This window comes from Maniola hyperantus, chromosome 21, assembly GCF_902806685.2.
Source record: "Maniola hyperantus chromosome 21, iAphHyp1.2, whole genome shotgun sequence".
NCBI lineage: Eukaryota > Metazoa > Arthropoda > Insecta > Lepidoptera > Nymphalidae > Maniola > Maniola hyperantus.
The window spans coordinates 7,737,152-7,764,994 of NC_048556.1; the positions used below are offsets into that span (position 1 = coordinate 7,737,152).

The 27,843-nt window shown below is 37.8% G+C and overlaps 1 protein-coding gene across 5 annotated transcripts in view; it reads left to right on the forward strand.

The window, feature by feature from the left end:
* Positions 1 to 27,347, forward strand: part of shg (E-cadherin shotgun) — a 307,163-nt gene extending 279,816 nt beyond the window's left edge. For all 5 annotated transcript variants that reach the window (XM_069505790.1, XM_069505792.1, XM_069505791.1 and 2 more), the window contains 9 exons: positions 1,681 to 1,878; positions 4,098 to 4,314; positions 6,983 to 7,201; positions 19,063 to 19,287; positions 21,012 to 21,142; positions 21,895 to 22,030; positions 22,404 to 22,604; positions 23,346 to 23,501; positions 25,379 to 27,347. In XM_069505790.1, the coding sequence (XP_069361891.1) occupies positions 1,681 to 1,878; positions 4,098 to 4,314; positions 6,983 to 7,201; positions 19,063 to 19,287; positions 21,012 to 21,142; positions 21,895 to 22,030; positions 22,404 to 22,604; positions 23,346 to 23,501; positions 25,379 to 25,503 (1,608 nt within the window). In that variant the 3' untranslated portion in view covers positions 25,504 to 27,347. The remainder of the gene's footprint in view (positions 1 to 1,680; positions 1,879 to 4,097; positions 4,315 to 6,982; positions 7,202 to 19,062; positions 19,288 to 21,011; positions 21,143 to 21,894; positions 22,031 to 22,403; positions 22,605 to 23,345; positions 23,502 to 25,378) is intronic.
* Positions 27,348 to 27,843: the final 496 nt, after the last annotated feature.

Consider the following 27,843-nt stretch of genomic DNA (forward strand, 5'->3'; position numbering starts at 1 on the left):
AAGAAAGGATTTTTCAAAATTCAACCCCTAAGGGGGTGAAATAGGGGTTTGAAATTTGTGTTGTCAACGCGAACGAAGTCGCGGGAATAAGCAAGTCTAATTATTTAAAAGGAAAAGGTGACTGACTGACTGGCTGATTTATGAACGCACAGGTCAAACTACTGGACGGATCGGGTTGAAATTTGAAATTAATTATTGAACAAACTTTATTATAATTTCGTCTTGTTTCCTAAACAAAACAATATTTACATAAACTTTGCTTCCTGTGAATATTGTTCTGATCACCGACCGCCCCCGCGGCGATATTCAATTAGTTTTCAATACAGATCCAACAACAAACAAAATATTGAAAATTTGGAAGTTTCTGTATTTCTATTCCATTTCAATTTGGTTGCTTCTAGAATTCTTATTCTACTAGTTACCATATTCCCGTAATATAGTGGATGTTGTTATCCTGGAGTGGGTGTGGAGAACGTTTTTAGAAAATTTTGAGTGCAAAATTGAAGTACTGTACGCATTGTGTGTAGTAATTGATAGGATAGGTATAATTCGCGACACATCGAGATGGCAACAATTTTTTTTGTACACAATAAATTAAGAGTAAAATTATTACCACCTTTTAAAAAGTAATAATCTAAATATATAAAAGGAAAAGGTGACTGACTGACTCACTGACTGACTGACTGACTGATCTATCAACGCACAGCTCAAACTACTGCAGGGAACGGGCTGAAATTCGGCATGCAAATAGCTATTATGACGTAGGCATCCGCTAAGAAAGGATTTTTGAAAATTCAACCCCTAAGGGGGTGAAATAGGGGTTTGAAATTTGTGTAGTCCACGCGGACGAAGTTCCGGGCATAAGCTAGTATATTATATTTTAATTCATCACAATCAAAATCAAATTAACTTATTTATTAGTGAAGTCAATGAAGCCGTAAAACAGCCAATCTTCAGAAGTCCTCAGAAGCACCTCCGATTTTGATGTTTTATTTTTATTTTGGTTTTTTATATATTACTAGCTGACCCACCCCGGCTTCGCTCGAGTGGAGTTTAGAAAATTGAGGGGGAGGTTGAATTAAGTTTTTCTCTCCGTTAGAACCACATCCTTGTACTTTAAGGAATATTATAAAAAAAGAATTACCGAAATCGGTTCAGCTGTTCTCGAGATTTGCGATGAGCAACACATTTAGTGATTCATTTTTATATTATAGAAGATTTAAAATCAGAAACCTTTTAAAGCGGGGAAATAGTTTTTAATACTTATTGATTTAAACCATATGTATGATGTTTATATATGACGTCCCGTAGAACGTTATGGTCTCTTTGAAAGGTTGTAGAGATGAGGTCAAATGCTATCAAATGACTTCTAAAACTTTTGAGCAAATAGGGCTCGTTTGCCATGTCGAAGCTGTCGTTTTTTTTAACTGGCAAATCAAGGTTACGGATTGAACTGATGCCAGATTGTTATTACAATGGCCTGTCATAGCTAAAGGCTACTATTGAAACAAATTTAAATTTTATACAAATGAATAATTCAGACCGTGATTTAATGGCGGAGTAGAAAAGCTTGCCGATGACACATTTGCGACAGTAGTTCTGCGCTATGTCAAGATCATGTCAAGATACTACGTGTAGAGGGTGCATAATAAAATTCTTATCGCTGACCTCCTTCCCCAGGGTACGAGTAAAAAGGAGAAACTACATCGTCAACTGGCAGAGCTGTATAACAAGTCTATGGACAACGTAGATGTTTTTACGGTCTTCAGCAAGTTGACTGTGAAAGACGCATTTTTGGACGTACGGTTCTCCGCCCACGGGTCTCCGTACTTCGAAGCGGAGAAATTGGATAGTATGGTCATTGGGATACAAGAAAAGGTATAGTACTAACAGGAGCGATCCTGTTTAGAAGCGAAGCTTCTTATTTCTATAAACCAAAATTTATATTGACCAAAAACTTTTTAAGAGCTATCTGACTTTTTAAAGAGCCTTTTAAACATTTGATTATAATTCGTAATAAAATAATTATAAATGCGGAAATGTGTCTGTCTGTTTGTCTGTCTGCTAGCTTTTCACAGCCCATCTGTTTAAGCAATTTGATACAGAAATAGCTTGCATACCGGGGATGGATAATTATTGTCCCGGAGAATCAGAGTTCCCACGGGATTTTTAAAGACCTAAACGCCTGCGTAAAATTGGGGGCATCCTCTAGTAATGAAATAACCTTTGAATAACTAAAATTAAGTAATTTCATTTACATAATATTAGTATAGCTGGTTTCTATTTTTCTTAAAAGACCTTGTAAATAAAAATATAGACGGTGCTCTTTTGTTTCTTAATGTTATAAGAACCTTTGCGGGTATTTGCCAAATTACTCCTAATGTATTATGCAAATGACATGGTATTTGTACGTTTCCCCCAAAATATTGTATTACAAGCCTACCTCGTGTTTCCTTTGACGAGTGTGACATACGGGAGTCACGCCATCCTAATCTTGACAAATTATTTCGATGTATTCGGCTTAACTCTGTATACCTAGTACCTACTAAGTTTCAGGATCTTTATCTCTTTTAGTACACCGACGCATTTCGCATGCGATAGCGAAACGTTAATGCTTTTACTTCAAAGGCATAAAGGCGTCAATAGTTAAGCTACCGCTTGCGATTGCGTCGGTGCGGTAAAGGCGTTGTGCCTTCAGCGCCGTGGACATACCGCGTACCGCGTGCGATTGTGGCAATGTGTTAAAGACGTTAACACACTGATAGATTTGCATACGGCTCTGTTATTTCAAAATCGTTTCAGCGGATGAGCCGTGAAACTATCTAATATCTAGCAGTTAGAGCCATTACGGACGGTCGATAGTTGCCCGGTAACTCAGTCGACGGCGACGGTTAGAATCTGTAATTATAATTTATATAGAAGTTGCCGTACCTATCTATGCGCACGAAGTTGCGGCGACTCCGTGCGCATAGGTCGCCGTCGACTGAGTTGCCGGGCGACTAGTCGACCGTGCGTATAGGGTCTTAGAGACAGACCGATGACACACATTCGCATTAAAATATTAGTATGAATTTTTAAAAGGCATAAACGAACAAATAGATAAAATAGCTATCCAGTTGAAAAAATAAGGCAACCAAAATAACGGAGAACTGACTTATTGTGTACCATTGAAATATTTTACAAATATGGATTCAATGCAAAATTACCCTTTTCCTTTATAAATCGGTATGTAGTTCACCCAATTAGTCTCGAAACATTATTTCGCCGTGTTTATAAAAAAGCGCGCTAGAATCATCCGAATGCACAAGACTCAAGAATTTCTGCCGCGCACGGATAAATCGCGACGGAACTTGCTAATGACATCGTTAGTAGAGGATATTATGTACAAGAAATGCCGTGAAATCTCGTATTTTCTGCAACATTTATATAAAATTTATATAAATATTATACAACAATAAAACCCGGACATGTTTTATCATATTTTTTTTACATTATTTTAAACTCTCACAACCAATTTTCTTAAAGTATTATTTGTGTAATTTTAGCTTAGTAATTAATATTCCCAATGATAATATTAGATTTCTTAAAAATCCCGTGGGAATTCTTTGATTTTCCGGGACAAAAACTAACCTTTGTCCGTGTTCGGGAAGCAATCTATCCTTGTACTAAATTTCGTCAAAATCGGTTTAACGGATGATCTGTGAAAAGCTAGCAGACCGAAAGATTGACAGACACACTTTTGCATTTATAATATTACTTAGTGTGGTTATATTGAATCTGTATAATATGATTTAAAACATTTTTTTTGCTATACCTAACTCAAAGTCAAATGGTTTATTCAAAATAGATAATAAATTACACTTTTTGAATTTTTGATGGTCAGTTGTTGCATTTGTAAGATGATATAGTGGCGATAATTTTTACGCGAACTTAATACTAAGGCTACGAGGGTTACAAACGCGCCCAGGTCTTAGAAGAGCCCACAACAAACTCAGCCGAGTATTCTTTTTACTATCACCACTTTACAAAATCACTTAAACTTATTAGAACTATCACAAAGCCGTTAAGCAACTCATTCCCAAGATTTCTTATCCTAGTTGGAAGAAGTTCTCCAAGCCAAGATATACATGGTCAAGATCGACGAGTGCCTCATAGAAAAGGAGCAGTGTGAGGATTCCTGTCGGAACGTCCTGATGAAGAACAACGTGCCGCTGTCAGTTTATACGAACACCACCAGCTTCGTGGGCGTCTCCGCCAGGGTCGAGTCTGAATGTACCTGCGATGTTGAGGAGCCTCTTATTTGTTTGAATGGAGGTAAGCTCGCTTAGTTCTTGCTTCTAGATAATTTTACTAGGCCGACTGTACCCAATAATCTCCTAACGTACTCGGAGTACAATATAGTGATATCTTTAGAATGATGTTGGGACTGCCGCGATACATATCGGTGGCTGCTTTGCAATCATACTAAAGAGGATTGTCTCGATTAAACATACATATGAGAGAGAGAGAGAGAGAGAGAGAGTATCTTATAAAAAATAAGCAAAAGAAGCAGAATGAGGACTCGTCTCGCAATGATCTGATCAACAGTCGAAGATTATGTAATGTGCTACTGAAGAATACGGCGAATAAGTTGGATCCATGGTTTCAGAATATTTAGATCCAACTTATTCGCAGCATTCTTGTGTACTGTGGTGCTACCGAAGAATGCTGTAAATAAGTTGGATACTATTTTTTCGCAGTATTCTTGTGTACTGTGGTGCTACAAGAATGCTGTGAATCAGTTGGGTCCAATTTTTGGTTTCGGAATTTTTGGCTTTTTTTTTGTACTTCTACTTTCTAGCATCACATTAGATAAGAATGCTTGCCTAATGGGATGCTACCGAAGACATCTGCGAATAAGTTTAATCCAAAAATTGCAAATATTACAATGCCTTGTATGCTAAAGTAAGTAGTAGCTAAGTAGACGCTAGAAATCACGTGCGATAGCTTCACATCTTAGACTTACAATTTGGGAGCCTTCACCTTAACATACGAGCGTAAGGTACGAGTATGTAAAGCAAGCTCGTCCCCACTCCCAACTTAGATTGTATCGGTACTTGTGGCGGCACTAAATTAGAGCATTACATTTCCTCCTTGTCCCGGAAAACGTTTTACGACAACCCTCTTTATTTTTTATACATGCATTCAAAACAGATCTATTAGTACAGTAAATAAAGCCGTGTTTTTGGTCAACCTCGCACTAAATTTCCGATCCAATTTCTTTTTTTATTTTATTTTAAGGGTCACTTACTGACCATAAAATTACAAAATGCTGACAGATCCAGGTGGAGCTTCGATCACAATCTTGAAGGAAAGTTTTTGGCCGATATCTTGAAAACTATCCACTTAAGGGCAAAAATTATATAAACCATTATTGTAGAGAATAAAATTTTGCATCTTTTGTTTCTTGTAAACTTTTTTGTAAAACTTACCGTTTACGATTTATGACCGATTTTATGAACCGGTTTTTTTATTTCGGTCGATAAATTTTAAAATATTGGACTACTTTTTATCCCGGAAAATCAAAGAGTTCCCGCGGGATTTTTAAAAACCTAATTCCACGCGGACGAAGTCGCGGGCATCAGCTAGTAAACAATAATTAATCCTTTACAACGAGTAGGTACAAATGTGTAAGTATAGAACGCGACAGGTCGAGGTGGGGATGCGCCGCACACTCAGCACATTTCCCGCGCTAACCCGGTGCGGGCGAGCGCAAGTGATGTGCGGGTGTGCCAGGCGTCCCTCCGCCTCCATACCCCAATTGCCATCTCGACCTGTCGAGGAGTATACTTATGTATTGCTTAATTGAAAGTGTCGAGATACCTTAACATGTCGGCATACAAAGCAGATTCAATTATTCCTACATCTCTACGATTATCATATTGATCTGTTACGTAGCCGTGTATGTAAGGGAAGGTTGTTGATGTATAAACAAGGTAAATGTGATATAATGTTTCCAATATAATGACATGAGCTTTACGAAATTTAGATTACTTACCTTGATAAACAGGTTAAGATATAGGTATACAGTTCCTTATCAGTACCTTTATTATAAATGCGAAAGTGTTTGTTTGTTGGTTTGTCCTTCAATCACGTCGCAACGGTGCAAAGGATTAACGTGTAATTTTGCATGGGTATAAATAAAGACCTGGAAAGTGACATAGGCTACTTTTTATCCCGGAAAATCAAAGAGTTCCCACGGGATTTTCAAAAAACCTAATTCCACGTGGACGAAGTCGCGGGCATCAGCTAGTACATATTACATATTCAAGAAGTATTAGGCACGTTTTCATCGTGCGTCGCTGACGCTGTTTTCTTATCCCCGTTCCCACTAGTCGGACCCGGATTTAAATCGAATGTTCCAGCAGCAGAACATTTTATATGAAGCTACTAGCTGATGCCTGCAACTTCGTCCGCGTGAAAAGAAGCCTATGTCACTCTCCAGGTCTTTATCTATACCCAAGCAAAAAATCACGTCAATCCGTTGCACCGTTGCGACGTGGTTGAAGGACAAACCAACAAACCAATGAACCAACAAACAAACACACTTTCGCATTTATAATAAGGGTACTGATTCACACTATTGTCGGAAACCGATTTTGTGTCAAAATGTACTGCCACTGTAACATCAAGCGACAAACGACAAGTGGAATGGTAGGTAAAGTCTTAAGATGATTTCTATTGGTGTATTTATTAAAGAAGTGTTATTTTCCCACTGATTTTGTTGATAATAATGAACGATATGAAAGTGTACATAATAATTGTATGTTATTTTTATTATATTGCTGCCTGTCGGACATACCAACGTACAGCTTACGCTGGGTCTAGACCCGTGAGATTTTGCATGTTGGTATTCTCAATAACGTAGACGCCTACTAAGAAACGAGTTTTAGAAGTTCCACATCAGCGAAGCTGTCAAATAACGTAATCTTTCTTCCCACAGGAACCCCATTCGCGGATAAATGCGAATGCCCAGAAGGTTGGAATGGACCCCATTGCGAACAGACCAGTATAGGCTTCCACGGCGACGGGTGGGCGATGTACCCCTCACCCCCTGCGTGTCATGAAGGTCATATCACCCTTACTGTGACGTCACATACCAGCAACAGTCTCATCTTCTACCTCGGCCCACTGAGATACAACCCACTGTTGGATGTCCAAGGTTGGTATTTTAACCTTTTTAACCAGCATAGTCCAGCATGGTGACCATAGGATTGGCGTGTGCGCAGTAAACTATACGAAGTCGCGTGGTAGCCAATGTGGGAGGCAGAGTAGTTTCATAAAAATTTTCGTTTTGCGAGAAAGGGATAGGACCCTACCACTCCAAAATTAAAATGCCTGTAACTTTGTAAATCTTTGTTGGATTTTAATATTTTTTTCAGCGCACGTCATTATTTTTATCCTAGTTTATAATAAAGTAATAATATTTGTAATAATAAATATTTATCAAATTCAAAAGTAGGAAAATACCCAATTACAGAAACTGCACCCTTTACGCCGCACTAATGGGACTCAATATGAGTCCTGCTCATTCACAATCATATCTTTAGTTTCTTGCCGAGTACTTTACTAGACCTGTGAGGGAGATAGGGTTATGTGGAAGTAGATTTAGCCCGCAACTTCGCGTGTGCTTCCAAATTGAAATGTACAAGATGCGTTTGAAAGGGGTCTTACAAAGTGACTTTTTATCTTTACCAACCCTATACCAAAATCCTTATCACTGATTTAAGGAAGGTAAACAAGGGACATTAATAATCCTAGACCGCAGTGCGATACGTCTTATACCCAGCATTTGTTATCATAAACAAAAAGTATTACTATTGTAATATCTTTCACGCCCGGCCGACCCACGCAAAGCCCTATTCTACGTGACCTTGTGTTTACCGCATCTCAAAACGTTGCTGCATTAGTTTTTGTTGCCCCTTTTCTGTGTCAAGTTGCTGGGGTAAAACAAAACGTTGTTGGTTGGAATACATAATAATAACGAAACTATTGTCCGCGACAGGTTGAGATGGCAATCGGGGTATGAGGCGGGGGGACGTCCCGCACACCCGCACGTCACCCGCGCTCGCCCGCACTGGGTTGCGTGGGGGCTGTGCCTCCTCCTGCCTCCCCGATTGCCATCAGGATCTATCGCGTACTATACGTGGTGAAGAGGTTTGCCCCGAACTTATAGGCTGCAAATATAAGTTTTGCTTTTGAAGCGTATTTTTTCCCTGTGTAATAATATAATAATGATTGATGTAAGTGACTGTTAAAGTACAGGATAAGTTAAGTTACAATCCGAAATGTTCTTCAGTACAAAAACACTACCACTAAGGGCGCCTTCAGATTTGCCGCAAAGTAGCCGCGCGGAGGCAGCGTGGCTGCATCATTGAGGCCGCGCTGCTTTGTAAATCCATATAATTTTGCTCGATGAACTAACGCGCGGGCGTAGCGCTGCAGTCGCACGTTTTTAGTGCTAACGTCCTAAAGCTAGTGAACGACAAAGGATAGAAATATTCCGTACACTCCTTATTGTTGCGTTATCTCTACTGTACTACAAGTATCTCTACCACACTCATAGCTCCGTATTAAAGCTGCGTAACTGTCACTTTGAGTCGGCCAATCACGGTAGCTGTTAGTGTCGCGTGACGCAATACTAACCAATCATGAGTCTGTTGCGATTTAAACACACGTGAGTTTGTAGCCTGTATTTTCGAATGGCAATTGTTAGAAACGCGCCTTCTATGCCTTTGTCGTTCAGTGACTAAACCCGAAACATTCCCAAGAATCTCAGATACGGCTACCACATACTCAACAAAAAGTCACATCACATTTTGACGACCTCCCTGGCGCAGTGGTGAGCGCTGTGGTCTTAATAGTGGGAGGTCCCGGGTTCGATTCCTGGCAGGGGTTTGGAATTTTATAATTTCTCTGGTCTGGTCTGGGGGGAGGCTTCGGCCGTGGCTAGTTACCACCCTACCGTCAAATCTGTGCCGCCAAGCGATTTAGCGTTCCGGTACGATGCCGTGTAGAAACCAAAGGTTTAATAAAAACTGCCATACTCCTTCCAGGTTAGCCCGCTATCATCTTAGACTGCATCATCACTTACCACCAGGTGAGATTGCAGTTAAGGGCTAACTTGTATCTAAATAAATAAATAAAACTTAACCGCATACTCATCGTTTTCATCTCTTTACAAATTTGACCTTGACCTTAGACCTCAATGAATAGCCGAAACACATTATCGCTCACACTACACATTAGTGCCAAGTCCGCAAAGTAAACACGGTGAAATAGAGCAGATTCCTTCAAAAGATAGTATTATTGGATTACTTAAGGCGACCCATTAATCATAGAGTCTGAATTTGAACACGAAAGGAACCGCCTCGTTTCTACACTTAGGGCTTAACGTTAATTTATTTTGGTGACAATATTAATGCAAATATATGAGCTATACTTAGACATTTTATTCTACAAGATACCTTACGACTTACGTATAGTATATACCTAAGTATAGTTAAAGTATAGTTAAGTATGTACCTAAGTATAGTTAAAAAATCAGTTTATTCAATTGTTAAATGGAAAAACTAAAAATAGATCCAAGACAGTTTATTGAATTTGAAATACATGAATTTGAAATTATGTACAATAACTTCTGAAGAATTTAAATAAAATTACTATTAGACACAATAATTCTAGACAACAAAAGAAAGTAAGCAAAAAAAAATGTTGATAGTCCGAAAATTACAAAACTCGGACCGAATTCGGATATCGTTTACGCAACTAATCCGATCTCTGATCCAAATTCAAGCTATTCAGTAGACATCTATAACGTATTATCTATATCATAATAATATGTCCGATTTGAATCCGAGGCACATCCGAGATATTCTCACGGATGACGGAGAGAAATCGGATGACGGAAGTCGTATGTAGTGCGTAAGCTACCGTACAAATAGTTCTATGACTACTTCGGAACGTATTTTCACGGATTCGGATCGGATGTGTGCGTAACCGCACTTAGTGTGTATTTTAGTAAACTGATTGCCGAATACCGTTATTAATATCGACTAGAGGTTTTAGGTCAAGCAAAGCTGGATTAAAGGCGGCAGGTCCCCACAATGTATTAATCATTTTTGACGTCTGACCTCACGTCCAAGAACCCATACGTTAGGCTTGATTAATTTGAAATCTCATATGAATTTTAATATATTGTGCCCCACGTTAGAATAACGTAAGTAATGATTGTACGAGTAGATTAATTTCTTGACATCGCCGTCTAGATTGAAAATATATGCTTTGGGCTAAACTTAACTTCTTTAAATTGACTATTCTACTCCCTCTACAACCTCTCGCACGGCCAAGGGTCACTGGTAGATATCTCTCATAGAGATAAGTGTTTCCCTGTCCACTTTTACTCTCTTTTTCTCTTTTTTCTCTTTGTTGTAAATGTTTTTGGTTCAAATTAAATTAAATTAAACGATATCTAAATATATAAAAGGAAAAGGTGACTGACTGACTGACTGACTGATCTATCAACGCACAGCTTAAACTACTGGACGGATCTGGCTGAAATTTGGCATGCGGATAGCTATGATGACGTAGGCATCCGCTAAGAAAGGATTTTTGAAAATTCAACCCCTAAGGGGGTGAAATAGGGGTTTGAAATTCGTGTAGTCCACGCGGACGAAGTCGCGAGCATAAGCTAGTTAAACGATATAATAAGAAATACCTACCTACGTTTATATTTTCTACTTTGGCAAGGCGTTTGCAATCGAATAATTCACGCGTTGCAAAATTGGCACTACTGTAAAGTAGATGGCAAACACTCGTATCAGATCCGAACGGTTAATTTATGTTGAATGTATGTAGTGTAGTGTGTACTGTGTACCCACTTGGTTTTGAGTGGAGCCAGCGAGTGTGAACTGTGGTTTGTTGCTGATTTGATTTTAGTTACCCACTGTGGGCTATTTGTGTAATTAACGAGTGTTAAATGCAGTTGTTTATATGTTTTGCGTCGGGTAACAAATGCATTGTTAGGTACATAAAAGATCAAACAACTATCACGACCCATATTATACATACAAAAGGTGAGTGTTTATTGGGTTGTCCTTCAATTACGTCGCAACGGAGTAACGGATTGACGTGATTTTTTGCATGGGTATTAAAGACCTGGAGAGTGGCATAAGGTACTTTTTTATCCTCGCTAAAAAAATATCAGAAATCTCAGTAAATAATTCTGAATAAATACTTTGACTTTACAGCTAGTCTTTATCTGGAAAAACAAACTGACTGACTTATCATCGCAAACTTCAGACCGCTAGGTTTAGATGTTTGATATATCTCATTGTCTCAGTCGACTATATCTCAAGAAAGGATTTTCAGAAAGTTTACCTGAGCGAAGCTGATCAGTTAGTATTTATAAAATTCCAGGGATTTCTGATGTGAAAATCTATGGGTTATTGACCCTGTTTGTCTCTACAGTTTCCCTCCATGATATGATGATGATGATGATGATGATATTTACTTTCTAGATAAATAAAATTTATATTTTTAAATTGATGTCAGAAATTGCGGAACAGGTGGGGTTTTTAACATTCATCTAGAGATGAAGAGTCGACGTTACAAAAAGAACATCCTGGAGAGAATCTTCAAACATTAATCTCAATTCTCAATTATGATTCTTTATGCAAACTGCAACTTTGTATATTACCGCCATTTTATCAAATAAGAGGTAATAACTACACGACATCTTGGGAAGATATACACACTTGCGCCTTGGCAAAGCTTTCGCTAGCGGGCAAATATTTCTTCCCATGTTGCCAAATTGGCAATACTGTTAAGTGGAGTGCACACACTTGTCGCTAGATACGACGCCGGTTAATTTGCGCCGAATGCACTCAGCTGCGAGTGCTTCGAGTCAATTCGGGCTTATTGAGATTTGACTTGCGATTGATAGCTTGCTCTCGGCTTACTCTATTTTTTGTTCTACCTTCTTACCACAAAAGTTTTGAGGGTTGTATTCTACAATTTTTGACATACGTCATGTTTGCTGAAGGTCATGTGAATCAAGACAGATTCAGCTTCAATAGTATTGTTTTGTTTATCAACTTATAGATAGCGATTAAATATTTTCTTCCCATGTTGCCAAATTGGCATTACTGTTAAGTGGAGTGCACACACTTGTCGCTAGATACGACGGACGTCGGTTAATTTGCGCCGAACGCACTCAGCTGTGAGTGCTTCGAGTCAATTCGGGCTTATTGAGATTTGACTTACGATTGATAGCTTGCTCTCGGTTTACACATGTTTACTTGAGGATTGTATTGTATTATTTTTGTCAGCTCAGTCAAGTTTGCCTAGAAGGTGTGTGCATGTGACGCTAAACAGACTCAGCGTGCATTTAGATTCTATATTATTATTATTCCTGTTCATCAAATCCACACTAATGTTATAAATGCGAAAGTGTGTCTGTCTGTATGTCTGTCTGTCTATCTGCTTGCTAGCCTTTCACGGCCCATCCGTTCAACCGATTTTGACGAAATTTAGCACAGATATAGCTTGCAAAGGACATAGGCTCCTTTTTGTCCCGGAAAATCAATGCGTTCTCAGGGGATTTTTAAAAACCTAAATCCACGCGAACAAAGTCTTGACTCGTGGGCATCATCTAGTTACAAATAAATAGATAAAAGTTTATTTAGCTCACAAAACAATACAAGGAAAAAAATACAGAAAATGTAAAAACTACGAAATTAAAACTAAACTTAAAACTACGAGGTGGAAAATACTGAAAACAAAAATGATGTCTATACGTGTAGATAGTGATCAAATCAAATATTTCTTTCCCGTATTGCCAGATTGACAATACTGCTAGGTGGAGTGTACACTTGTCGCTACAGATATGAAGGTTAATTTGCGCCGAATGCACTCGGCTTTGAGTGTTTGGAGTGCGTAGTGTGAACGCGGGCTTATTGCAGATTTGATTCTCGCGATTGATAGCTTGCTCTATTTTACCGTTGATTTATTTACAGACAGACATATAGTACGCGACAGGTCGACGTGGCAATCGGGGTGGGGATGCCCCGCTTACCTGCATATTCCCCCGCTAACCCGGTGTGGAATAGCGCGGGTGACGTGCGGGTGTGCAGGGCGTTCCCCAGCCTCATACCCACATTGCCATCTCGACTTGTCGCATACTATACATACCTCGTTGACAATCTTTGAGCCCATCCCATGCAATAAATGTCAATCCCATGCAATAAATGTCAATGCATGGTATGACTACCGTCTAGGTACTTATAGATCGATTGTGTTGCTAAAAATATAAAGCCAAGTCACTAACCGGACGGGTTCAGTAAAAAGTTAAAACCAATGATTGAAACTTAGTGACGTTATATCCACCTTTCATTAAAAATATGAAAATTTTCTGAATATAACAAAAATAATGTCATGTATATAAATAATAATTAAAAGATCTTATTAAAAACCTTCATCCTCGTTTCATTCTGGTCGTATTATACGCTAAAAATTAATAGTCACATACTTATATTAGGGTTAATATGGCTATTACGTCCCCTCTGATTCTGATTATAGAAAGTATAATTTGATGTAACCAAACCCTTCGCGATTCAAGTCTTTTTCTGCCTTAAAAATCGTAAAAAATAAATTCGGTAAACCTCTGTTACTATTGACTGGACAGCTGTATACAGACTATAAGGATTGTCCAAATGGACTATCTGAAAAAACGTGTAAAAACCCTCTACTAACAAGTATCAGAAGGACGGTTCACGATACAAGGTACAAGATATCACACAATACAAAGAGTAATGTATTGTGTTACAAAAAGGAAAAGTTTAAGAGGTTTAGGTACATCTCGATCGTCTGTAATCTTCCCTTTGTCGGTTTCAATCCGGTGGATAAAGTTGCTACCGTTTGCACAATGAAACTATTGGCAACGGACCGGAGTGAACTAAGCAACTCTCAAATAGGGTTGTGACAAATATGGAAAATTGATCTGTCAAAAAATTATTATGTAATAACTAGTGCAGAACGTGTTACAAAAAGGAAAACGTCTCGATCGTCTGTAATCTTCTGTGAACTCAAAAAATGATGAATGAAAACTGGTTGTGTTTTTCACTTCGTGTTGTTATTCTGTAAGTAAACAATATAAACTATGCTCCTAAGCGCCTAGCGCGTAAGATATCGTAGGTTATAATATGAAACAAATAGGAGGAAAACATGTCGTTCATGTCGTAAAAATATACAAAATCGTATCACGTAAATACGTAATCTTCCCTTTGTCGGTTTCAATCCGGTGGATAAAGTTGCTACCGTTTGCACAATGAAACTATTGGCAACGGACCGTAGTGAACTAAGCATGTCTCAAATAGGGTTGTGACAAACGTGATGTTCGATAATAGTGTAGGTCGATTAAAAAATCAAACACCGAAATTCACGCGGATAAAGTCGCGGACACAGGTCTAGTAAGGTTATGAAAACTGCATATAATCATTTCCTTGATGACTGTACGTAATCATTATAGTATTGCATTAGGTACCTAGGTACTTTAGTAGAACAGTGAAAACATTAAAAATGAGAATGCGAGAAAAAACAAACAAATTAAAGTTGTCAAGCCATGGTAAGTTTTGTACAGCCCTAATCTTAACTGAAGTTGACCTTAAAGAAAGCTCAACAGAGTCCCTCCAAGCAACGATAAATATGTCGAGGTTGATTGGCGTAACGACGTGAATAATGATTTCCGACGAACACCACCATTGTTCCCTAATAATATGAGTAGGATGTTTCTATTCTGATTTGAATAAGGACGCTGAAATAATATACAGCGCGTTTGATAAATCATAATATTGTAACATGACAAAATATGAGGTTGGTAACTTGGTAGGTAGGTATATATATCATACTAGCTGACCCGGCGAACTTCGTACCGTCTAACAGTCGATTCTTTTTCAGGTAATTTTTTAAATTTTCTCTCCGTAAGAACCATCCTCGTACTTCAAGGAATATTATAAAAGAAGTGTTAGTGAAATCGGTTTAGCCGTTCTCGAGATTTGCGATTCATTTTTATATATTAGAAAGTACCAATTACCATAGATTTTTTCATTGTCTCTGCTACCTAACAAACGTTACAAGTTTTTACGAGTCCATTTACGCGATCAGCTGTTTGCAGGGTTGTCACATTGGAGTTTTAAATAAGTTTTTAAGTCCGCTATCTCACACGGAGATCACGCTACCAGTACCGCTACGAGGCTCATTGTTATTTTGGCTCATCTACACATCGATGATGATGTAGATTATGGAGTGCGGACATTATCTACACATAATAGAGCTAACAAAAGTTATGTTAGATATCATCTTAGCGGTGAGAATATTATGATATTGGGTTTCTTTGATTGCCACTTACGAAAGTTCAGACGACATCCTCTCTTGCATTTAATCTTATAGTCTACAATGTATGAAAAAGTATAAATATAAGGGAGAAAAAAATCGCGTCGCCGGGCTTTTAAATAATTTTTTTATGAGTTAAAAGCATTGTTTTATAATGGAGAATGGAGATGTTACTTTTTCAATTATTATACTATAATATGACATGAAAGGCTTTTAACGTATTAAAATATTTATAAAAGGACTTCTACATAGTTTCATCTTTTATAATAAAGAATAGTATAGTACATGCGTCGATTTGCAAGGGTATAGGTCCCGCAAATTGCTAATGCGCGTGGTCGCCATTTTAGTGACGTCAGCACTAGACTGAAGTTTCGAGCTGATGGTATATTTTTATTTCGACTAACGTCAAAATGACGTTATTTCGATGTTAATGAGACATGGTTCCAGCGCAATAGCAATTTGCGGGACTTCTACTTAGCTGTTTAATTATTTTGTTGTTCTATTAACTTACAAGGTATAAAACAAGTGTATAAAGTTAGTCATTCTCTCAAGTTATAGTTTTAGGCTGCAGTGATCTGCGAGCTGAATTGAGCTTTATCCTCTCGTTTAAAAAGTCGTTATTTATTCGAACGCGTTTCAACCTTTACTATTAAATAATACATAGTACCTACCTACTATTCAATCAAAGAAAATAACTCATCATACATATAAAATTGATTCCCTTGATGAATTAGTTAGTAAAGTTCGCATATAAAGGTCTAATCACACCGCGTGTCATTCCCGTCCGGGTCTGTAATGATTTTTTAATGATCCACGTAATGACGGACAGGCTGCACGATATGATTTATGAAACCAACGCGACGCGACGGACGGTTGCGTGATGAAGTACCTCCTGAAATACCTATTTTCCACCCTGTTACTTACATTTCGTGGATTACATAATTATTATGGCCTCATTACTGTACCTACCGTGAACCAAAATAATAGAGTGGTTACGACGTCTGCTTCCAATTCTGGAGATCGAGGGGTTCGATCCCGGGCCCGCACCTCTAACTTTTTGGCGCTATGTGCGATTTAAGAAAATAAATATCACTCGCATAAACGGTGAAGAAAATCATAGTGAGAAAATCTGCATGCCTGAGAGTACTCCATTATGTTTTCAAAGGTGTGTGATATCTACCAATCCGCACTTGGCCAGCGTGGTGGACTATGGTCAAACCCTTCTCATACTGAGAGGAGACCCGTGCTCTGTAGTGGGCCGGCTATGGTTTGAACATGATGATGTACCTACCTACCTATTTAAATGGGGATGACTTAGGGGTGAGATCTATAGAGTGCACTCTAGCTTAGCTTAGACTTAAGACAGAGTTAAAACGAGACAGAGCTATAAGTATCTCTCACATCAATCTCCCGTTTTAACTCAATTTTAAGTCTGAGCAAAGTCAAAGCGCGCTCTATAGATCTCAGCCTATGTAGGTGATCCATCCATCAAACTTTCCGTTACACGGCATGACATTAAATGTTACAAGAGTAGTTATATTTGTAAAGTTATATACATATTTGTAAAGTATTAAGAAAAAATAACACTTGTTACAAATTTCATAGCTGTCTCGTTAGCTGTGTAGCTTTGTTAAAACAATTTGACATGACCGTCTTAATAGACAGAAAAGGAGTCTTAAATATGAGGAGTTTCCTCATTATCGTAAAGAAATATTGTTTGGAAAATAATATCGAAAACAAATCATTATGTTTATACCTATCTTGCCCTTTTTTACCGAGAGGATTGAATTTATAAAACTCAGTGGTTCCGCTGTACACAAATTGAACGTAATATTACGTAAACATAAAAAACCGGCCAAGTACGAGTCAGACTCGCGCATCGAGGGTTCCGTACTACAGTCGTATTTTTTGCACGATAAATCAAAATCTATAATGCAAAAAAATAAATAAAAATCTGTTTTAGAATGTTCAGGTAAATAAAGCCCATTTGGTATAGTTATCTTACTTTGAAATTGAAATATTTACCTATTATTTGTTCATGAACACATTTTTAATTTTTTTTGATGATGTACTCGCAAATTCACAGTTTTCGGATTTATTCCTTTACTTGTGCTACAAGACCTACCTACCTGCCAAATTTCATGGTTCTAGGTCAACGGGAAGTAGGTATAGGTACCCTATAGGTTTCTTGACACACAACAAAGTGATCCTATAAGGGTTCCGTTTTTTCTTTTGAGGTTCGGCACCCTAAAAATCTCTGAGTACAGTACAAAAATATTCACTTGAGGTGACGCAGTGGAAAACATTTATAACCGTGCCATATTTGTTATTCCGGACATTATGTACTAACTAGCTGACCCGCCCCGGCTTCGCTCGGGTGGAATTTTGAAAATCGGCATGGGGGTAGAATTTTCAAAAATCCTGAAATAAGTACCTACGTATTTTTCTTTTGTAACCGAAAATATAAATTTTCATGGAAATAACATGAAAAATGACGGACTATTATACAAACTTTCATCCCCTATTTAACCCCCCTAGCAGTAGTAGAATTTTCAAAAATCGTGTAATTGGTATGTAATTTTTGAAAACCTGAATACCAATTTTCATCGATGTAACTTTAAAAATGATAGGCTAGAATTTCAAAAAATCCTTTCTTAGTGGATACCTACTCTTTACTAAAAACACCCTCCAAATTTCATGTCTCTAGGACCAGCGGTTTGGGCTGTGCGTTGATATATAAGTCAGTCAGTCGGGACTATGAATTTTATATATATACCTACGCAGTAGAAAATATTTATAACCGTGCCATATTTGTTATTCCGGACATCGTGGGCACAGTGTATTATGTAGTAATAATGAGCTGCTTACAGAAGCACGTATCCAGAGCCAAGTACTAAAAGCCGCCTTATATTCCTTGAACTACAGCCAAGATAGTTGACTTTAAGGTTATTTGCACATTAACATTGCGGTATAATAACGGTTTTACTGTTTTACAACTTTAGCGAAATGTATGGTTGGTTCTAATTAAATAGAGTAGTGTGTGCGGCAGTAAAAAAAGTATATGTTTATTAAATTTATATCTTTTTAATATGTTTATTAAAATAATATGAATAGAACAACTATTAACTTGACTATTAAAATGTTAGGTTGTGAATGTCCACTTATGTTGTATAGAAGCAGGCGTTACCTACTTTGCGTAAGTCCACAATATACAATGAACCAAAAGCTTAATTCAAAGCAAATTAAGCTTTTGGTTCATTGTATGTCCACTTATGGGCATAGACCTAATGAATTCATACCACATTTCGTCTTTAAAAAAAAAATATATTAGCCAAGTTAATTGCTGACTATTCTACGTGACATTGACGAAGTGCATTGTGCTCGGTGTGGCAATACTGAAAGCCAAAAAGCAAAATAAGAAGAAGAAGAAGTAATTGCGGACTAATATTCCCCTTTCCCCTCCAATTATGCGTAAATCTTGTGCTAGGAGTAGGTACGACAATAGTGCAACGGGTGGGATTTGAACCGGCGACCTTTCGGTTTTCAGTCCGCTCCTTTAACCGTTGAGCTATCGAGGCTGAATCGTTCAATCGTTACATCATTCGTTTTTCAATGGAATATTATTTGTTACAGATTTCATGTCTCTGGAATTAATCAACGGTTACCCTAACCTACTAGTCAACTACGGGTCAGGAACAACGCGTCTAAACAACAGTGTTATAGAAGTAGCTGATGGAAAACCGCATCTCATAGAGATCGTCCTCATGAGAAGCTCTATAGAGATGTTCGTGGATAGATGCAAGTTGTCGACTTGTATGAGCCTCGCAGCACCGACTGGGCCGAGAGAAATACTTAATGGTAAGTGAAATCACGCATCTTTAACTTTTCGGAGTTATATGCTTTTAAAGCATTTAAATACCCCTTTTAACGGTGAGGGAAAACATGAGGAAACCTGCATGTCTGAGAGTTATTTTCATAATGTTATCAAAACTGTGTGAAGTCTGTTAGTCTGCACTGGTCCACCGTGGCAGACTATGGCCTAAATCCTTTTCATGTGGAGAGGAGACCCGTGTTCAGAGTTCCCACGGGATTTAAAAAAAAACTCAATTCCACGCGGACGACGTTGCGAAGTTGTTGCATATCAGCTAGTTAAATATAGAGAAATGTGAGGCACGGGTACCTGAATAAATGGAGAATATAGACGACTAACAGTTGTGTAACAGCTAGCCTGTAGGGTACTGCAATACTCTTCCAGTAAGAACTCAAATAATGTAATCTGACTTTCGTGTTAGAAGTCATAAGACAAAACAATAGCAAACGGGTAAGTGTTGGTTATAAAAAGGTAATACCTAAATTCGCCTTGTAGCGAACTGGAGAAACTCAGTATTCCTAAGTTTTTGTTTGTATCTTTCCATCTTTGGTACACAAATCAGGGTTTCAAATCTGAGGTCTAAATCCCAGTTAAGTGAAAGGAAAGTGTTTGATCAAAGAACCGTGCCAAAGTCTTACGAGCATACCCAACATCGTACTAGACATGTATTCGAAAGGAGATCGCGTGTAAACTTTTCACCGACTTTCGCCCAACTTTGGGGAAATTAATTTTCCGCACGACACCTTACTCGAAGTTCACGTCAACAGGATTTTCCGGGACGCTGGCATTTTATAGCTCTCCTGCATTTAATGGCTAAAATAAATCAAGGGATACTAAAAATATTTGGATGACACCTTCCCCGCTGGCCATTATTATGCAAATTCTCGGATATATTGTCTTATTTCCTTTTCAACGCACATTTTCGTATTCGCTCATTCGTTTAGTTAAAAAAGACGAGTTAAAGTCAATGTAATGACCGCAAAACTATTTATATAATTTGATAAGGAAATTCTTCAAATATGTATATGTTGTCACTTCGTAGTTCCTTTCTAATTTTTTTGCTAAAAAAACATTTGAATAGTCTGAGCCCCCAAAACAAAATTAGGTTCTACCTAATTTTGATTTGTTGATTAGGTTCTACCTAATGTTGATGTGATAAACCTGTAGCATGACGACTCATTCACACGTAGTACAAAACTACTAACCCTTTAAGGCTTTATGCCAATAGTGCAAAGGCATCATACTGTGTGGGAATACGTCGGTGTGCTAAATGCGATAATAAGACAGTGGTACTGATTCTGAGCACACCTAAACTTTAGAGTATTGGCATTCTCTTCTTGCTAATGTAATATGAAAAGGACAGACACAGTTTGACAGTTTTAAATTTAATTTAGAGCTGTCAAGCCTCGTTACTTTAGCTGCCAGTCGCGAATCTTTAAATGTAAAATTAATGTTCTGTCCTTTTTAGCAATTTTAAAAAGAGAAAGATGCAGATACTCTAAATTTAGTTTAGAGGAAGACAAGAGAATCGGCGCCAATGCAACCCATAAGGGTTGAATAATAAGAATCATATTAGGTTTAAGAGATTTGTCAAACATAATGAATCGGATAATCGCAATCTTACCTTCCATTTCGACGACGATTTTTATTTAAAGTAGTCAGTTCTGACGCCTTATTCAACACAGATTTACTAATTCGTGATTTTTCACAGTGAACGGTCCACTACAACTCGGTGGAGCGAGCATAGACCTGCAAAACCTAGGGCGGTCGTTCGGATGGAACCATGTGCCTACAAATATCAACTTCTTGGGCTGCATCAGCAATTTCACATACAACGATTTTGTAAGTACCTCTAACTATCTTAACTTTAGGGTAAGTTCCATTGTTCCATAAAGCAATTGAGATTTTTGTTTCTTTAATTGTTCTATAGAACAGTTTTCTCAGGGTTCCGTACTGATGAATGGTCTGATGAACTTAAAAATGATCCTGATGGCATTCCGCCACGAAAAAAAAAGTTTTATGACGTCAAAGAAAAGCAAGTTCGAGCTGAAATGCTAGTATGTAGTTCTGTGGAACAAATTAGGATAAAAATAAAATTGTCTCATTTTGTCCGATGACGTCAAGTTCTATGGATTAAGTGGCACTAACAGTACGCGGTTCGACCTTTACAAAGACATTCCTCATACCTATGTGACGTTTTGTCGGTCTCAACGACAGAGACAATGCTCTCCTTGAAAACCGCTATCTCTTTCTAAAGGTCGATGTACATTATTTTCTGCCGCGTACTGTACTCTAACTTTATGCCAATCGAAAATTTCTCTGTTTGGACATTATTATCAACACTATTTCTAAAAAATATGTACCACACATTTACAATTGTCCTACTGAAAGAAAGATAATCACCTAATTTTGACAGCTGTAATGTGACTTTGAGTCCCTCCTCCTAGTATAATTTGAATTAATTGTTGCGAGGATATTTTATCGCTAAACGATGCTGACATAACAAACCTCTAATATTATGAGATCCGAGCTGGATTCGAGGGAAAATTTGAAATATTTTATAGTATTAAATATAATAATGTTTTTGTCCATAGATGTACAATTTGGGCAGACCGTCCGTAGATCACAACGGAGACCCTGGCTGTCAGAAGAGCGTGTTCACCGCAGTCACTTTTGGCATCGATACTAATTTCCTTGTTGCTATACTCGTCTGCATATCCATTTTAATCAGTGAGTACATTAAAATTCGTATAACCTCTAGAAATACTCTAATTAATATAATATACTTATTATATACTTTATAACCATCCAACCGATGTGGCCAAAAACCGATTTCAAATGGTAAAAATGCGAAGATGATTTTGGCTCTTTGACCACTAAAACAATGCATAAGGCACATTCTATTTTTTAGCGTAGTAGCTACGCCGAGTATCAGCTAATATTAGATACTTTATTTATTTACCTTTTTAATAAATTTTTGTAGTCCACGCGGACGAAGTCGCGGGCACAAGCTAGTGGTTCACAAAGTTGTCAAGCCTCGATGATGATTGGGACCGGGACTGGGAGGGAGGAGTTACATATTAATAAAGTTATTTTCTTACAGTCCTTCTACTAGCAGTCGTGGTACATCGGAAAAGAGCAGATGCGTGGGCAGAAAAAGAACTTGACGATATCAGAGAAAACATCATAGCTTACGAAGACGAAGGTGGCGGCGAAGGAGACGCGGGCTACGACTTACACGTGCTGAGGCAAATGTATGACGGACCTCCTCCGGACACGGATCCTGCGTTTATGCACGCACCAGGTAATATCACTATCCATCTCTTTCTAATTGTGTAGAAGTGAGGAAGAAATATCATAGCTTACGAAGACGAAGGTGGCGGCGAAGGAGACGCGGGCTATGACTTACACGTGCTGAGGCAAATGTATGACAGACCTCCTCCGGACACGGATCCTGCATTCATGCACGCACCAGGTAATATCACTATCCATCTCTTTCTAATTGAGTAGAAGTAAGGGAGAAATATCATAGCTTACGAACACGAAGGTGGCGGCGAAGGAGACGCGGGCTACGACTTACACGTGCTGAGGCAAATGTATGACGGTCCGTTTCCGGTCATGCATCCTGCGTTTATGCATCCACTGCCGGCGGGTAGAATCTCTGTATCTCTTTATTTTTAAGCATATTAATAAAAGAGTCAGAATATTAATTTCTAAGTTCTCCAAAAAAGATCGGGCTTAATGTACCTACGTACCTAAATAAGATGGCCTCTTTGAGGTCGAAAAGGTTTACCTATTTCAGGGGGCACGGAAGTGCCCCTCCAAGACGAGCCAAACTAAAGGACGGGGCACTACGTACCTTTTTTCGAATTGGATTTTAATAGTGTAAAATTTGTTTTATATTTAAAAATAAATTAAACACTTATTTTATAACTGACTATAGTTATAAAAGATAGAATATTTTTTTTGGATGATAAGTAACTTCTACAAAATTAAGTACTGTCATATTAAAACTTGTTTAACTGTTTTATTTTATTTTACACAGGTATAGTAGGAGCAGCGCCGGACATATCCGGCTTCTTGGACGACAAGAAGTCCGTCCTGGACCGGGACCCGGACATCAATCCGTACGACGACGTGCGGCACTACGCGTACGAGGGCGACGGGAACACTAGCGGCTCGCTATCGTCGCTAGCTAGTTGTAAGTTAACTAGTTTTTTTAATCAGATACAAGTTAGCCCTTGACAGCAATCGTGTGAGGTCGATGATCTTTGTCAGCCCTAGCACAGACTACGGTCTATTTGGGCTGCAAATTGTAAACACCAGTCACAGTTTTTATCTAGTGCTTTGGTCTAAAAGTGTGGTGTAAATTGTTCACTTTTCATTAAGTCGATAAAAAAAATCTAAAATAAAGCAGCGGCGCAAGACCGTGGCGTGTGGAAGTTCCTACGAGAGACCTATGTATGTCCAGCAGTGGACGTCTATCGGTTGATGACTACCAGGAAAATATTGTTCTGTAAAAGTCTTCTCAATCCATTACAGACGTATATATCTTACTCTGTTCGTATTCGCGAAGTTGTATTGTATCATTATTTATCGTACAGCTCGTAAGAACGTTTCGTATGTTGGGTGTTTAAGATACAAATGCTTCGCACAGGCGGGTAGTCTTATAATCTCTTGGAAGCTTGTTGTAATGAGCGGGAACTTTATACTAGGGATGACGTTTATGCTCCCCGTGGGGATAAGCCTACGCCGAGAGCTGCTAAACAATTTGTTAGTGTTTTGTAACAATCACTATTATCTATTACTGGGCGAATTCATACATATCGTGACTGCCTGACTGATCTATCAACACAGCCTTAACTATTGAGCTTCTCAATATCGGTTCACTCTCTTGTTTACGAAAGCCTTAGACTTCTTCATATACTTTTGGTTCTTCGGGATGCGAACAAAGAAACGCGGTCTCTTAGCGGGAAGCATATTACGCGGCTCTCATTTCGGGAAACATGCGCATTGTGCGAAGTGAACACGAGAACTGCTTTTGTTTGCTAACACGTCGTAAGCTAAATGTTGGGCTACCAAATAGTATTTTTTGTTTTGAAAAAACCCCTCGAAAGTATTTTTTGGTCCTGGTCACGTTCTTGTGAAACACACACTGTATATAAAAGGATAAGCTGACTGACTGCCTGACTGACTAACTGACTAATCTATCAACGCACAGCTTAAACTACTGGACGGATCGGATTATGACGTTGACATCCGCTAGGAAAGGATTTTTGAAAATTTAATTCCTAAACTGATAAAACAGGGTTTTGAAATTTGTGTAGCGGAAGAAGAATTGGGCATAAGCTAGTAATAAAATAAAATGATTACCCTTACATTATAACACCACAGAATGATCCACCAGCTCTTACAGGTTAACTTTTATTACATTAACGGCGGGAAAATAGTTGAAAATTTTCATCGTGCAGTATATTTCGGTTTGGATGATATCCAGAGCACGTTGAGTAAAAACCACAAAGGACCCACACCTCTTTGAGTGTTGCGGGTTGCATGTTTAAATTCACTAATAGAGCTTAAAGCCGGGCTTTTTTACAATTACGAATATTATATGAATTTCTACTCGGTTAAAACTTTTTTATATATTTACCATCCACTGAAAAGGGTCCTTTCATTTTTGCTTTTGAAATTTAATAGTTAGTTGCATAACAGTCAGATGATTTATTTTCAGGGTTAGCTTCTTAAAACAAGAATCTCTTAGGATTTTTCGATAAATCTGTACCCTTCAAGTTTTCAATAATATGCATACTTTCATTCAAGAAAAAATCAGGACAAATACTACATATTTAATGTCTTCAGAGATTTAGAGTTTTTGCTGCCCAACAAATTGTTCTATACCCGGTATCTACTCGGTACAATACTGTTGCAAATTAATTTGGATGGCGATCGTTGCCGTTTGAACTTTTGAGACACAATCTTTGACACCAGAATGTCTTTAGAGGAGTCTACTTGTTCGCCCCTTGAATAACCACCCCATATTTTACTTAGTATCGTATTCACAATAAATCTTTTCCCCAGGTACTGATGACGAAGATCTCAAATTCAACTACCTGTCCACATTCGGCCCTCGCTTCCGCAAACTGGCTGACATGTACGGAGACTCCGATGAAGACAGACCACCACACGAGGAGTCCTGGTGCTAGCGCCACGCCTGGCTCGTGTAGCCACCCAACTCACAACCCTATGCCCCGTCAATAAGGGCGAATTTATCCTGACAGCTTGGAGTGCCCAAGTAAGACCAAGCTTCGAGATGCCTTATTAAAGCAGCGTGTTTTATTTTGTGAATGCTAATGAATAATTTAAGTGTTGTGACGCCGCGAACCCACCGGACTTAGGAACTGAAGCCTGTGATATCGCGCGGTGATTTTTTTAACGTTTCGCGCTTTTTATGACGTTTCTGTGGAGGTTTATGGATCGATTGATTTTGGAGTTGCTAAATTGAAATATTGTTAATTTGATATTTAACCATAGTTTGGTTCTTTTTTTTACGTTTTACGTAAATTAAGTTTTTACTGAGCCCAGTTTTTTTTACAAAGTTTAGCTTTATTTATTTATCTAGGTACATACTATTACAAAACTATCACAGCCTAAACAATGGGCTTTTGTACAAACAAAGTGGCAAATTCTGTTGTACGGTCTGAAAACTAAACTAAATTGACAAGTTTAATACTAGTGCTAATCTTTTCCGCAAGGAGCATTATAAAAGAGATAGCAACATCATATTATTTTTGGCTATCATTTCGGTTTAATTTAGAGATTTGGTGTACATCCAAAGTTAGCCACATTGCGTAGCTGTAGCTTTGTGATATATTTTATTTAAGCTGTCACAAACAAAATGATTATTGTATAGTGCGCGATAGCTCGAGATGGCAATCGGGGTGGGGACGCCCTACACATCCGCACAGCCTCTGCGCTAACTCGGTGCGGGATAGTGCAGGTGACGTGCGGATGTGCGGGGCGTCCCCCCGCCTCATACAGCGATTGCTTTTTCGAGCTGTCGCGTACTATAGGTTACTTACATGTAACATTTATATTTTGTCAAGACACTATTCAGAATAAGTAGGTGTATAGCTGTTAATGCCCTACATAAATTTTACGAGCAAATTTTATTTTGATTTAGCAACTTTAAACTTGTCGGTCACCTTATCATTTCATTCCCAAAACTTAGCGAATGTGAATTGAGGAGAGTTGTTTTAGGTATTACGAAAAATGTCCTTAAGGTATGTGTGTTTATCAGAAACTATCTTGTACATGGTATGTAAATTACATATTGGAAAAGAGAAATTCAAACATTAATGTTTTAAGAAATGACTGATTCGTAACATTATTTAGGCATCGTTGTAGATACGCCTAAATTATTTCTTGTATGTAATTTTTATATATACTATAAGCTAAGGAGCAAACTTCGTATGACTCGTGTAACTTAAGCTTAGGACATACTTAATGTACCTACTAATAACTTTGAATTTTTATTGTTTTTGTATGATTGTAAATTATTGTGGCGACATGCAGGGAGATTTCTCTCGTTAAGTATTATGATTGGCAGCATTTATGACAGTTGTAACTAAAGTTTTTTTTGTAGAAGATTATGTTTTATAAGTTAAGTGCCATTATGTTCAGTTTGTAATTGTAAGTTTTGCGTAAAACCTACCATGTGTACTCGAATGCTAGTCACTTTGGCTTCTCTCTTTGAAAGCTCGCAACGCAGTAGTTATTAGGAGAATGACATTTTGTATGTAGTGGCTAAAGTGAATAGGTATCATGGTAGAGGTCGATTCCCGCCCATTTTGTAATTTCTATTTGTGTTAATTTTTTACATTGTTAGTCTTAAGATTTTTTTACAATTTTTTATGTTAATGACGTAAGTACTTTAATTTTTTTATTTGTGCAAACAATTGTTTGTTTATTTATATACTTACACGTGATTTTGTGAAGCGTCCAGTTCTAAATATGTAGTTTGTTTAAATAAATAAATGAGACAAATATACGCTTTGGTTTATAGTTGAAACAACCTTTAATAGCTTTTAATAAGTAGGTATGTATGCAGCTTTAAAATTCACTATTTCATGTAGTTGAATTTAAGCACTCACTCACGTTTATAACTAAGTATTTATATATTTCTAGGCAGAATTACTTTATTTTGCAAAGCTATTTTTCATATTATATTCGGAGTTTAAATTTTGAAGGTAAGTATAATTTTGACACAAGGATTTGAAAATTTTACAGAATATCAATGTGTACTAGGCCTATATAAGTGTAAATATGTAAATATCTTACTAGCCCATACATTTAAACTTATGTCGTATATTAAAAAAAATTGTATGGTAACGTTAAAATATTACAAGGTGTCTTATAATTATGCATATCAACGAATTGTAAGGTATAATTCATCATCTTAACTCATCTGTCTAAAGTTAACTATGTGTTACTAATATACCTAATAAATAACGTACCTAATAATCATATATCTATATTCATACTTA